The sequence below is a fragment of the Thamnophis elegans genome, chromosome 4 (genome assembly GCF_009769535.1).
Source record: "Thamnophis elegans isolate rThaEle1 chromosome 4, rThaEle1.pri, whole genome shotgun sequence".
Lineage (NCBI taxonomy): Eukaryota > Metazoa > Chordata > Lepidosauria > Squamata > Colubridae > Thamnophis > Thamnophis elegans.
In genome coordinates this window covers 114384689-114398982 of record NC_045544.1, presented here as the reverse complement: position 1 = coordinate 114398982, position 14294 = coordinate 114384689, and the positions used below count along the sequence as shown (strand labels likewise).

The window sequence follows — 14294 nt, the reverse complement described above, 5'->3', positions numbered from 1 at the left end:
GTCACTGTTAGCATTTGAAGATGACTAGTTTTTCATTGTTTAAAAATTCTGGAACAGATTTTTAAGGCTATTAGCACTAATACTTAAATACCGCTCAACAGTGCTTTACAACACTCTCTGAGTAGTTTACAATGTCAGTAAATTGCCCCCAACAATCTGGATCCTCATTTAATGACCTTGGAAGATGGAAGGCTGAGTCAACCTTGGGCCGATTAGGATCGAACTCCTAGCAGTAGTTAGTTTGCATTCTAACCAGTGCACCCCCCACTCACTATTGCTAATGAAAGCACAGGCTTCTAAGTTATTGCTAGTAAATTTGCTAGGTATCTCCAAAACAGAATCACCTTCCATATCTAACCCAAAAGTGTTTTTTTTCCAGGAGGCAACTGGACTTTGTTTTTCCTTTTGAAGACATTTCACTTCTGATCAAGAAGCTTCTTCAACTCTGATAGGAATGGAGGATTTATATTCCTTGCAGACAGATAGTAATCTGCATCCTTTTGGAGGGTCATTGAAGCACTTGAAAGTTTATCTGTGTCCTCAATGTCACCTGAGTAGTACTCCTGGTTCCTTTGGTCTGCAATTTTTCCCCTATGGAAATCCATTCCTACTCCCACACCATTCAAAGGCTGTTCATCCCAAATTGTATAGCTAAAATGAGCAAGGAATAAAAAATTGTTCCATTCCGCACTATCCTGTCAGAACTGAAGAAGCTTCTTAAATGAGAAGCAAAATGTCTTCAAAGGAAAAACCAAGGAAGTCCAGTTGTCTCCTGAAAAAGCACCTTTGGGACAACCACGACCTGGATGACTGAAAATCTCTACAGAGTTCCATATCTAACTTTAGTAGTAGACCTTATAAACCTGTTTCCGATTTGCCACCTGAAATATAATCTTGTCTTTCTTGGAAGTTCCTTTTTATCCTTCCTGCTAGGGAGTTGAAAGATTCTTCAGCCTGAACATACCTGTATGGCCAAAACCAACCGGATGAGGTCAACTACCACCTCTTCATTGGCCAGTTCAATGCTGATGAGTGCCAGTAGACTGTAGACAGCCTCATAGTGAGTATGACCATTATTGTCTTCCTTGCAAGTAAAATACATGTGTCGATACAGCTGCTGGGAGTGCTGTGAACAAATATAGAGTTTTATGAGGAAGTTGCCATTTCATTGAAGTATTGAAGGCAATGCTTTTACATTACTGTAGCACAGGGGTAACAAACTCAAGGCTCATGGGCAAGATGCTTATATGGCCCGCAGGGCCACCCTGGATACAGCAAAGGACCCACCTGCGGTGCCTCTGCCAGCAAAAATGGAGCTGGGGGGGCATGTGTGGTACTCCCAAGCTCCGTTTTCGATTGTCATTGCCTCCTGCAGCTCTCTTGTCAGCGAAAACGGAGCTTGGGGAGGGAACGCATGTGCCTCGTTCTCCCAAGCTCCATTTTCGCTGGCAGAGTGCTGCAGGAGGCCGACGTGACACAAGTTATGTTGAGCTGGCCATGCTCATCCATCCCTCCCCTCCCCCGAGGTCAAACACAACTCTGATGTGGCCCTCAATGAAATTGAGTTTGACACCCCTGCTTTAGCATGTTCAAGAAGATACATTTTTGCAGGTTTATCATATACTGCTAGTGACTGCAACCAATCAAACCCTATCTTTTTTTTTAACAGAGCGTTTTTGGCAAGTCCCCAATACCTTTTTCATGAAGACAGTATCTTGGCGTGAACATTTGTCCACTTTCAGCTTCAGGATGGAGATATCACTGATAGTGCTGTGCAGAAAAACCAAATGAGAAAAAATTAAATGGGTGTGTCCCTGTGTAGTAGAAGCAGGTCATAACAAATGGGTGGAGAAGATTGTCCATTTCTCCTCCTTTTTGGCAATTCACATGATATTTCAAGGAGCGGTGGAATTACATTTTTATGTATAATTTTTTTTTATCAAAGAAAATTTTAACAGAATAGGAACAATATAAATTTTGAAACATAAAAGTAAGAACCGTAATTATTAAAAGTAAACAAAGTACTAAAAGTAAGAAAAGTAACTACTGAAAGAAATGCAAAGAAAGAAATAGAGAAAGGAAAGGAATAGAATGGAAAACTTATGAAGAAACAGCTTCCAGACTCCTTAATATAAAAAATCATTTAGATTTTACCTTCTCTAATGCTACAACATATATTTTTTCCCCAAAAAACCCACTTTCTAATAATGAAAGGGAATGGTAAAATTACAGCGGTGTTGTCAATCAAAGAAAATTTCCAGCAAATTATATAATAAACCTTGAGAAGGAAGGATACATGTATTTCAAAACACTGTAAGTCTAAGTCTAAATCCCTCACAAATTTTAATTCAGAACAACTGAGAAATAGTTCTTATTGATAGGTAACTGGGACAAATACTATATTTTTCGGAGTATAAGACCCACCGAGTATAAGACGCACCTTAGTTTTTGGGGAGGAAAATAGGAAAAAAATCTGCCTACCAAGTATTCATCTGGCTAGTGTCCTTAGTCTGGTCAGCTTCAGAACGTAGGTTTGCTGGTTTTAAGTGCACTTATGTGCGCTTTTTATCCCCTACTTGTGGATAAAAAACAGCTTCTAAAGCACAGCTGATCGTTGGAGAGAGAAGCAATGAGAAAACCAGGCAAAGCATGGAAGATCACTTCACTTGTTAGCGCCTTATTAGGGCTGGGAAAAAAAAGCTAAATTCCGAGTATAAGACCACCCAAATTTTTAGCCTCTTTTAGGGAGGAAAAAAGTGCGTCTTACACTCCGAAAAATAGGGTATGTCTGATGCTCTCCAGATCATCACCATGTAGACAATCTGGAAGAATATAGTCACAATGTTATTATGTTTATTAATGCAATTACCAATTGACAGCATTGTTCACTTGGCCAATCTTGATGAAAAAGCATTCAAGGGAAATTCTGAGCAATGTTAGGGAAGAAGAAAAAAACCTTTTGGTATAAATATTCTTTGCATATATGTATTTCTATTCTTCCTCATACATTTATTCATACATTTAAACATTTAATCATATATTTAATCTGTGCATTCAGAATTGCTGAATTGAATTTTGGTTCAAGCAAATGCCATAATCATTAGACTTGCTAAGAAGGCCATCAGAACAATGAATAGGATATTGTCCGGTTTCTAGGAATTAGGAAGACAGAAGGAGAGCAATATGTATTCACATAGTTTATAGCAAAATTATCTAAGATACTTTCCCATCTCATATAGCATCTCCACTCTACCACAAGAAAAAAAGTGGATCCACAAACCTGATTGTCTGGAATTTGTGCTTATTGTCATGGCGGTCAATGAAGCTGATGAGAATCTGCAGAACAAAAAGGCGAATCTCTGCATCCTCCATTAATGTAGCTGACAAGAGCCGGTCCAGGAAGGAGCTGGGAAGGGCTGTGAGCATGTTACTGCATTGGAAACCAGTGGAAACCTGCAGGTTCCATAGAGTCTCTCCGTTAATCAATGCACAGCAGTTTGTTCACAATGCACTCAATAACAATGACTAGAGCAGCCAAGATATTGCTAAAACAACCTTCTCCCATTATTCTTAATTTCTTTTTCACAGTCTTAATTTGTCTAGATTTAATTTGTGTCTCAGAGATACAGTGGTTGGTTTCACATATCAGTCTAGGTCAGTGATGGCTAACCTTGTTGCCATCGCGTGCCATAAGTGGGGGGAGCGGAGGCATTCATGCCTGTGCGTGCCCACACCCATAATTCTATGCACCCTCCTCCCCCACATGCGTGTGACCCCCTTCCACCCATGTTTGGCGTATGATGGCAGGTGGACCTGTTTTTCGCCCTTCCCAGGCTCCAGAGGTTTGGGAACAGATTTCTGGGTTGCCTGTAGAGCCATTTTTCTCCCTCCAGAGGCTTCAGGGAAGCCTCCTAAAGCCTCCGGAGGGAGAAAAATGGCCTAACACACAAACCGGAAGTCAGTTCCTGAACTTCTGGTTTGTGCGTTGGGTTGCTTTTCGCCCTCTGGAGGGAGAAAAATGGCCGAAAATGAAGGCGGAAATCAGCTGGCCAGCATGCACATGCGCACTGGAGCTGAAGCTGATAGGATAATGCCTTGGGTGCCCTAAGAAATGGCTCCACATGCCACCTGTGCCATAGATTCACCATCATGGTTAAAATGGCATTGGGCGATTTGTAGTTCAGCATGTGGGATAGAGGTGGTAGACACAGCAAGTTGTAGAAATACAGCAACTGCCTTTGGTTAACCCTGGTTTAGTTTATGACTATAACTTTTTTGCTTGTATCCTTACGATTTATTGTTTCCTGATTGCTTATTTGTACCCCATGACTATCATTAAGTGTTGTACCTTATGATTCTTGATGAATGTATCTTATCTTTTTATGTACACTGAGAGAGCATATGCACCAAAGACAAATTTTTTGTGTGTCCAATCACACTTGGCCAATAAAGAATTCTATTCTATTCTATTCTATTCTATTCTATTCTATTCTATTCTATTCTATTCTATTCTATTCTATTCTATTCTATTCTATTCTATTCTATTCTAGTGTTATTAGACAAGTCATGACTCTTTGGATCACTGTTTCAGTGATATTTCCTTACTAGATTCCTCAATGCCTTCAACAATGGCAGAGCTTCTAATGTACTGGAAACGTTCTTTAAAATTCAGGGAGATATTCAGAGGTATCGAAAGCACCCCATGCTGAACTGGGTAGCAGTCAAGCATCAAGCATTATCCACAAGATTTATTTTATGATATTTTGTACTACGCCATAAAATCCTTTAGGATGATTGTTACGCCATAAATATTTTATAAAATCCCTGAAATTTCAATTGCATGGGAGTCAGAGGCCCTGGATTTTGGACACATTCTGTAAGTTAGCCCATTTGAGATTCAAAAGGGATTGTTCCATGACGTACCATTTTGCCCAGTTAAAGATTACAGTTATGTGAATTTTAGTAGACCAAAGTGTACATTATTTCCTACACACATGTGGTATCTAATTTTCTCTGCAAACCTCAGATGAAAATGGAACATCTTTGTCACATACCTGCAGGAGAGATTTCAGCAACATGATCTGCGTCAATCGATTCCTGTTCTCCCTAAAAAAGAAAAGAAAAAGATAAACATTCAAGATTGGAAAAAGATGGAAAAAATACAGCCTACAAAACTAAAGGCCAACCAAAATCAGGACAGGATGAATAAGAAAATCATCAGTTGGGAATGAAATTGTGTATGAAACAGAACCAAGCACGCGCAACCTCTTATAAAGATGTATCATTAGGCAGCAAAATAACATTCCTCCAGCCATAGGGTGGGGAAAATCTGAACCTGCTGTGGTTATGTGGGTGAAGCAAGCAGACAGGAGGAAAGGGTCACCAAAGCAGATGCGCTAATGGGAATGGAGTATGGTGAGGAATGCCGTCATGCCAACTGGTTCTTCCACTCCTTTCAATGTTTTGAAAGAATAGGGAGTTTGCACCCTTGATTTCCAGCAGTTCTAGACTAGAGTTTCCTCTAACTCTATGGGTTATAGAAAAGGGATGTGGGAACTACAGATTGCCTGCCATACAGCAAAATATTCTAACAGCTATTGCTACAACTTCTCTCCTGTCACATACCTATTCAAAAAGATTACTGCTTTTTCTGCCCAATTGTCGATGACCCATTGCCAATTCCTCTTCAACTAATTGCTTTTTGCATTATTGAGAAATAGAATCATTCTTTTTCTCTGGCAACATAGGCACCCTGGATAGATTTTGAAAAAGTTAATATTGGTCAGAGTCATTTCCTTCACCCTCCCCTCTGCAACCCAACCCCAAGAAAGAAAAACACCTTGATCTAAAGAGCCAGGAATTTCTAATTGGACGGATAAACTCTTCACAACATGGACTTCTAATGTGCCATTAGATATTAAGGGACAGCCATTCTACTATGAATTGGCATATCTAAGCCAGCTTTTACATCAAGCTACTCAAACATGAATCTCTTTCAACATCTCCATGTAAAATCTGTTTAGAAATGAGTTGAGGCTTCCTGGTTTTTTAATGTTTCCTACTCCCCCTCTCAAAGAATTCACAATTCTCTGACAAGACACATTATGTAGAAAGGGGCCTGTGATCAGCCAATTACTCTTCACTATATATATATATATATATATATATATATATATATATATATATATATGTATGTATGTATGTATGTATGTATGTATGTATGTATGTATGTGTGTGTATATATATATATATATATATATTTGTTATATTTATGCTGATAAATAAATAAAGGGAGACTAGTATAGATCTATTTCAAGCTATTTAGCTCTCATCAGCTAGCCATACCCAAGTTTTTTTTTGGGAATCAGCATAAATATAACAAATGTAACAAAAAAGGCAACAGTAAAAAATATTGGGTTTCTGTCTGGATGGTCTCTTGTGACGAGCCTAATGACAGAGAGTGGAAGTGTGACCTTCCTCCCATACTTGGGCATACCAGGGGTTGTGACTTTAAAGTGTGTATATATGTATATGTATATGTATATGTATATGTATATGTATATGTATATGTATATGTATATGTATATGTATATGTGTATATATATATATATATATATATATATATATATATATATATATATATATATATATAGAGAGAGAGAGAGAGAGAGAGAGAGAGAGAGAGAGAGATAGATATAGATATATATAGATATATATAGATATATATAGATATATATAGTGTCACAACCCCTGGTATGCCCAAATATATACTAAATACATACCTATTTCCCTGGCTCAGCTGATAAGGAGAACCTTGTGGCTTAGTGGTTAACACATCTGCCTAACATGTAATACAGCCCAGGTTCGAATCCCAGTAAGGGTATGGCTAGCTGATGAGAGCTAAATAGCTTGAAATAGATCTATACTAGTCTCCCTTTATTTATTTATCAGCACAAATACATACATACATACATACATACATACATACATACATACATACATATCCCTATCCCTAACCCTAACCCTACACACACACACACACCTCTTTCCATATTGCTGCCAAGACAACTACTTGGACATACTGAAAAATTTGTCAAGAGACAAGTTCAAATTGAAGTCTTTTCTTTTATTAGTATTGTGGGAAATAATCATCAAATGTCCAATAATAATAATCAATTCTCCCTTAACCAGTTATCTTCTGCATGCCAGTGTCCATAAGTATATCAATAATAGCAAGAGCAGCAATAGTTAACTCATCATACTAACTGTAAAGGCACTCACCTCCTCATAAACCTCCAATACCATCTATCCATACTACTTGCTAGAATGATCTTCCTAAATTCATTCACCCTCTCTCAAACTTTATACTGCTTATCACAGCTTTCCAGGTTGTTAAGTAGAGTTGATTCCCAGTTGATGACAATCTCTGAATCTGGGCACTGAATTTTCTAGGGAAAATTCTGGTAACAGAATATCAAGTATCTTCCCCAGAAAATGTTAATAATCCTGTCTGGGGTGACATAAGAGTAAAGAAAATTGTGTTTTGGCTTAAAGACCAATTAACTGATTACCGGTATGTTTGGCTTGTATCCCTTTCTGACTACAATAGAAATTAATATAAATTATCATTGATTCTTATTCAGAGAAAGCTAACAAGGCTCTATATCAATGTTTCTCAACCTTTGCCATTTGAAGATGTGTGGACTTCAACTTGGCAGGGATGGCTGGGGAATTCCTGGAGTTGAAGTCCAAAAATCTTCATGTGGCCAAGATTGAGAAACACTGATCTATGTATATGGGCTTTTGATGAGGTAATAACATCAAGGAGCATTCAGTTTTATGAACCGGAAGAGTTACAGCCCAGAAATAAATTCCTTTCCTCAGAAGCCTATATTTTTTGATAATGTGATGTAACTCAGTATACGTATAGATTCCACAACTCAGAAACAAAATTATTTTTAATAAAAAAAATCCAGATTTTTTCAGTGTTGTGGAAAAAAATACACTTAAACAGTTCCTTCTTCTATTTTCTCTACCGCTGCCTTTTTAAAACAGTTGTCTTTAAGATAAGCATGTTGGGTACAGACTACGGGAGTTTAGAAAATGGGCTGTAGATAAAAAGTTTTTCTTGAAACATACAACTTCCCTGCACTTTTCTGTTCAATTAAATAATTATATAAACAGAGATATATGAAACATGACTTAGAAATTAATGAGTAACTGCTTGGATTACATGTGATGGATGTGAAAATGGACAAGGAATTAGGAGATTCTTTGGACAAAATTATATGCCTTTTAAGATTAAAATATCCTCCCATTCAATTTTTGCATTGTGATACTTAAGATGGCAATTTTTTTTAAAAAAAAAACCTTATTAAAAATGATCTTGAAAGGAAAAGGAAAAAACAGACAGAAGGATAGAGTAAAATAACTTGCCCCAAATTGGTATCCCCTACAGCGGGGTTGTCAAACTCCCGGCCTGAGGGCCAGATGCGTCACACACTGGCCACGCCCACACCCGGTTTAGCGAAGGGGGGAAAACTCCCAATACACCACGTGATGCCGCCGTGACGATGTGAGTTTGACACCCCTGCCCTACAGTGTTCAATAATACAGCTATAATTATTAGATAGCACAGCCAATCGCAGTGTGATAATAATGGAATCATAATCCAGCGCACTTAGAGGGTTCCAAGCTGGGGAAGTTTAGATCAAAGGAAAGGAAATCAAAAGAGGGGGGGGGGAATGAAAAAGAAGGGGGGAAAAAAGGAGTGAAAAAGAGTGTTGTCCTCACCCAGCTTTGCCCATGTCTACAGGGTGATGCAGAGAAGGAAGCGGAACTTTGCTCATGATAAACAGCATGACCTCCGACCTCTGATAGGTGGGCAGAGTGCTGGCAAAAGAACCTGGGAAAAGACAGAGCAGGAGAAGCATGCAAGATAGTCTAGTAGGGGGTGAGGAAAGGCACAGAGCTGATATGGGGACCCAATCTAGAAAGGACCAAAAAAAAAAAATTCACCGGCAAGAAAGTACGGATTTTCACCAAGATTTTCTTACTGCCAGGAAAAACCCCTCCTTTTCCTATCAGAAGGAGAAGCCACAAACCAGATGCCCAAGGAGAAGAGATCAGGTGCCTTCTATGAGTTGCTGTGGAAGTTGCTGGGGGCATACTACTTTCAACTCTTGCTTGGCCACTGTAGGGATGTAATGCTGGATCAATAGAGGAGAGCCACACAATGCTGGATCTCTGGACCGACCTAGATTGCCAGGCTCTTCACTTTTGTTTAATGGCCCTTTCCCTGAACTGGAACGATCTGGAACGATCTCCCCGTGGAGATCCGGACCCTTACTACCCTTCCGGCCTTCCGCAAAGCGGTTAAGACCTGGCTGTTCCGGCAGGCCTGGGGCTGTTGAACTATCCAGCCCCATTCGAGGTTACGGCTGTTGTAGAATTTTAAATTGTTGTTGTTATTTTATTTTTTTTGTATCCTCTCCCTTTTTTATTGTGAGCCGCCCTGAGTCTCTCGGGAATAGGGCGGCATACAAACTCAATAAAACTGAAACTGAACTATCTTGGTTCAGCAATAAAGGTGTAGCAGGACAATTAAGGCAATCTACGTTTCAACAAAGTGCTCTTTTACTAAAGCACTTAATTAATTAATTAAACACACCTCTCAATGGTTTAATGGACAGGTAGTCCTCGACTTACAACACTCAATGGCCGTTCAGAGTTACAACAGCACTGAAAAAAGCGACTTATGACCATTTTTTCCCCACACTTACGGCTGTTGCGGCATCCCCATGGTCACGTGATTTACATTCAAATGTTTAACAACTGACTCACATTTATGACGGGTGTGGGTATGGAACCCAGGGTATTCAATCACCTTCTGCAACCTTCCAACCGGGGAAGTCAATGGGGAAACCAGATTCACTTAACAAATGTGTTACTAGTTTAACAACTGCAATGATTCACTTGATAAGTGGGGCAAGAAAAGTCGTAAAATGGGGCAAAACTCACTTAACAAATTCCTCACGTAGCAACATAAACTCTGGGCTCCATTGCAGTTGTAAATTGAGGACTACCTGTATGAGTATGTATGTATGTAATGTACACATATACATATACAAATGTGTGTATTTTTAAGGGAGAAAATAAACTGAGTGTGAAAAATAAGAGTCTGGGACTACTTCTGAAAGGGTTCCAGATTTTCCTGCACTCTCTTTTTTAACGAGTCGAGCCTGATGGGCTAGATCAGGGCTGTCAAAGTCCCGGCCCACGGGGCGCATGCATCACCTGCTGGCCACGCCCATGCCCAATTTAGCAAAGGGGAAAAAAAGTCCGATATGTCATATGACGCTGCTGTGACGCCCTGAGTTTGACACCCCTGGGCCAGATGTAAAACTATGAAGAACTGTTTGAGATAATAGGATGCATGCTTAAGGTGAAGAATATTCAAGGCTGTATATTAAGACAGCTTCAAAATCTCTCCTTCCCCAAAGAGCAACCTCAGGAAACCATTGGAACAATTTATTCTTTTCCTTCTACCCCTCCCCACCCGTCTCAGGTGTTTAGGGATTCCCAAGTCTGGTGACCTCTGCTGGCCATGCAGTGCATAAAAGTGAAGAGTTAAAAAATATTATCTTCTGCTTTCCTTCTAGATCAGGTGTGAAACTCCATTGAGGGCCACATCAGGGTTGTGTTTGACCTCAGGTTGTGTGTGTGTGTGGCCAGCTCGACATTACTCATGTTGGGGGTACCTGTGGTGGCACGGGCGGGTCTGGGGGGGATCCTCCATGCGTGGCCCTCCTGAGCTCCGTTTTCACTGGCAGAGGCACTGTGGTCCTTCACTATATCCAGGGCGCCGCCCCGGGCCAAATCTAAGCACCTCTTGGGTTGGATCCGGCCCATGGGCCTTGAATTTGACACTCCTATTGTAGATTTTAACGTCAGGGTGCCCATAACATTTGTTACTTGGGATTTAGTGGGAGCTACAGAGCAGCCTTAGAATAGTTTTTAATCTGCTCAGTGTTAGAACCAACAGACTTTTAAGAGCACTATTATAAGCGGGGGGGGGGGGAGGCTTTGTCCTCATTATTAAGGAAACTTCTCTATTATTGACTTAGACTTCCAGCCTTCCGAGGTCAGTAAAATGAGAACCCAGATTGTTGGGGACAATATACTGACTCGGTAAACTGCTTAGAGAGGGCTGTAAAACACTATGAAACAGTATATAAGTCTGTGCTATAGTTATTTCCATACAACAAAGATCAGGGAATCCAGGCATCATGGTTTAAGTACCAGCCTTCTAAATCTTTTCTAGTACCTAACTTTAAAAGTAGATATGGATGGCTATGTATGGTCCACCATATACTGCTGTTGTTGATTTCATCACTAACACTTGCTGGGGTGACAGTAGATGCAGTTCTGCAACATTTGGAAGGCCACAAATTTACCCTAGCTTTGCCATGAAGCAAGGATGAAGTGGGGCTGTAAGCAGCTTCACAGAGTAATCCTTCCACTTACAAAGTATACTACAGATGACTGACAATGGAAGGTGGGGCTGTCATATCAAAGACAATACATTATTGACTGAAACGGCCTTGCCTGTTTGGATTAAAAACCAAGTTTAACCCGGCATTGAAATTAGTTCAGAGCTCTCACTACCAACTCCAATGCAATGTTTTCTCTGTGCCTATGGGAGTCATACCATTTTTGTATCAAAACCGCATCAAATTGCTGCTTTAGTATGAGGCATGTAAAGCATGGCACAGAGAACCATATATTAAAAGGGAAAAGAGAAGGGGCAGGTCCTTATCCTCCCCACCAATCTCAAGGCCAGTGGATTGGTCCCAAAGTTTCCCGTAATAATTAGTACAGTTCTGGACTATCTATGGGTGAAAAATATAGGGAAAAATAGGCAACTTTCCATTGGTTTTTTGACTAAAACTCAACTACTGGATTTTTTGGACACACCTACATTCACAGGAGGAAAACAAGAAAAAAAAAGTTTTTGGCCTCCATGTGTCATGTTTTCGCCCTCCCCAGACCCCAGAAGCACTCTGCAGGGCTCCACATGGCCTGTTTTCACCAAAAACAGGCCTGGTTTTGGGCTCCCAAGCCCAAAGGGTGTTGCGTTTTCACCCTCCCTGGCACCTAGAAGCACTCTAGTGGCCAAAAATTTTTTCAGCGAAAGCAGGTCATGTGGAGCACTATAGATTGCTTCTGGAGGCTAGGGAGGGCAAAAACATGACACTCTGAGGGCTTGGGAGCCCAAAAATGGGACCGATTTTGGCAAAAAATGGGACGTGTGGAGCAGAGTGCTTCTGGGGGCTGGGGAGGGTGAAAACACGATGTGTGTGGAGGGCTTGGGAGCCCAAAAATGCTCGTCTTCAGTCTATAAGATGCACCTACATTTTCACCCACTTTTAGAGGGCAAAAAAGTGCGTCTTATACTCCAAAAAATATGATAAGTATTATTGGTGACATCATTTGTGCCCTAGGTTCCCCCTGGGGTTTTATCTTGGAAGGCAATAAGAACATTCACACTGAACTCTTCCTTCCAGATCAAGCGAACTGCTCTAGAACTGTTTAAATGTCTATTCATTATAAAGGCAGCAGAGTTCCATGTGCCTTTTGGTGCAAATTTCAAGGAATCGTTCTTGTCTGGCAGAAAGTTCCAGCACAGGGGTGTAAACTGAGGGCCGTATCAAGGTTGTGTTTGACCTTGGGGGGGGGGGGCAGGGAGCATGGCCAGCTTAACATCACTTGTGTCGGGGGCCCCGAACGCTCTGCCAGAGAAAATGGGCTCATAAGCTCCGTTTCCCATGGCAGAGGCACCACAGGCCAATCCTTTGCTGTTTCCAGGGTGGCGCCACGGGCTAGATCTAAATGCCCTGTGGGCCGGATCCAGCCCCCGGGCCTTGAGTTTGACACCCCTGTTCTTGCACAAAACTTGGACTACGTGAATTTGATGTCATCTTAGATACAGTTCATGTTGGACTCATGTAGCCCAGAAATGTCTATTAAGATTTACAACAGTTTACCAAGGTCTTCCCCAAGTTATGCTTCTCAAAATCCTTCTACCTGGAGATGCTGGCTGGGGAGTTCTGGGAGATAAAAGTTCACATATGTTAAAATGGCTAAGGTTGAGAAACACTGGTCTAGAAACTCCAGTTAGTCCTAAAAAAATCCCAAGAGATTATACTGGGCTGTGAGCCATGCAAAAACACAGCATGCATCCAACTAACAGCCCCTCACCCATTCTTAGAAAGATATTGATTCCATTGCAGGGCTAGAATAGTCCCTTAGGGACTTAAGATGGCTCAGCATGGTTTTTCATTATTTTAATATGGAATTTACTTGGTTTCGGAAGGCACAGGCTGATTGTTTCAAACTGCTTTTTTATTGCTAATTATTACTGTGCCCTGAGCAATCAAGGAGGAGGGAAAGGGCTGAGTTAATTTTTTTAAAATGGCTAAACGGAGGCAAATCTAATAAAACAGTAACACAAAGGATTGCAGACTTGACTCTAATTCAGGATTTCTCAATCACGACCTAAAGGCCACCCTGCCCATCTGGGGCTAATGGGCGTTAAGGAAAACAAGTCTAATTCAAGTAATTGACAAGATAAAGAATTAAAAAGGAGTCTAACGAAGGTTCAAGTTTTGCTGTAATGAGAAAAATCAACAGTAGTGAAGGAGTTTGGTTAAAAACCTAGACAATTTTTTGTAGGTAGCTTATAGAAAAAGTAGGGCATTTATTCCTTCCTTCCAACACCAAAGACACATAATTGACAGATCTGGATGGAAAGTTCTGATGGAACTTTCACATCTGAGCTGTGCTTTGGCCAAAATTACAAAGTGCACGTGATCTGTAGAGATTGGTTGAGTTTGGAAGACAATTAATGATATGTAGTTGCTAGTTTCCTATACATAAAGATATAGAAGAATCTGAAATATCAGTTTATAATTTTGATCTACTGGCCGTGGTGGTGATCAATCATAACTTTCATCCTTTACCAACAAACAATCAACTTGCCTCTAGGCTCATGATGTTTGAGAAGCTTCAGAAGATTCTCATCCAGGATCTTATGTGTTTTGGTGAAGGAATGTTGTACATACTGTATGTCTTTGATTTCCTTCTCTCTGAATCAAAGCAAGACATGCAGCATTCAAGAAAAATTACTGAGATGCTGTTTCTATTTTCCCATCATTGTCTTTTTGCTAAATTATGAAAAAAATAAAGAGTTGGCAGGATTCATTTCAATTTACAAGACTAATGGAAACCTTGGA

The 14294-nt window shown here is 40.3% G+C and overlaps 1 protein-coding gene across 3 annotated transcripts in view; it reads right to left on the bottom strand.

The window, feature by feature from the left end:
• The window catches only part of EFR3B (EFR3 homolog B), a 112760-nt gene that overhangs the window by 16743 nt on the left and 81723 nt on the right, over positions 1-14294 (bottom strand). For all 3 annotated transcript variants that reach the window (XM_032216443.1, XM_032216444.1, XM_032216445.1), the window contains exons 11-15: positions 8794-8905; positions 5055-5106; positions 3281-3453; positions 1695-1770; positions 965-1126 (exon numbers count right to left, since the gene is read on the bottom strand). In XM_032216443.1, coding sequence (XP_032072334.1) covers positions 965-1126; positions 1695-1770; positions 3281-3453; positions 5055-5106; positions 8794-8905 — 575 coding nt within the window. The remainder of the gene's footprint in view (positions 1-964; positions 1127-1694; positions 1771-3280; positions 3454-5054; positions 5107-8793; positions 8906-14294) is intronic.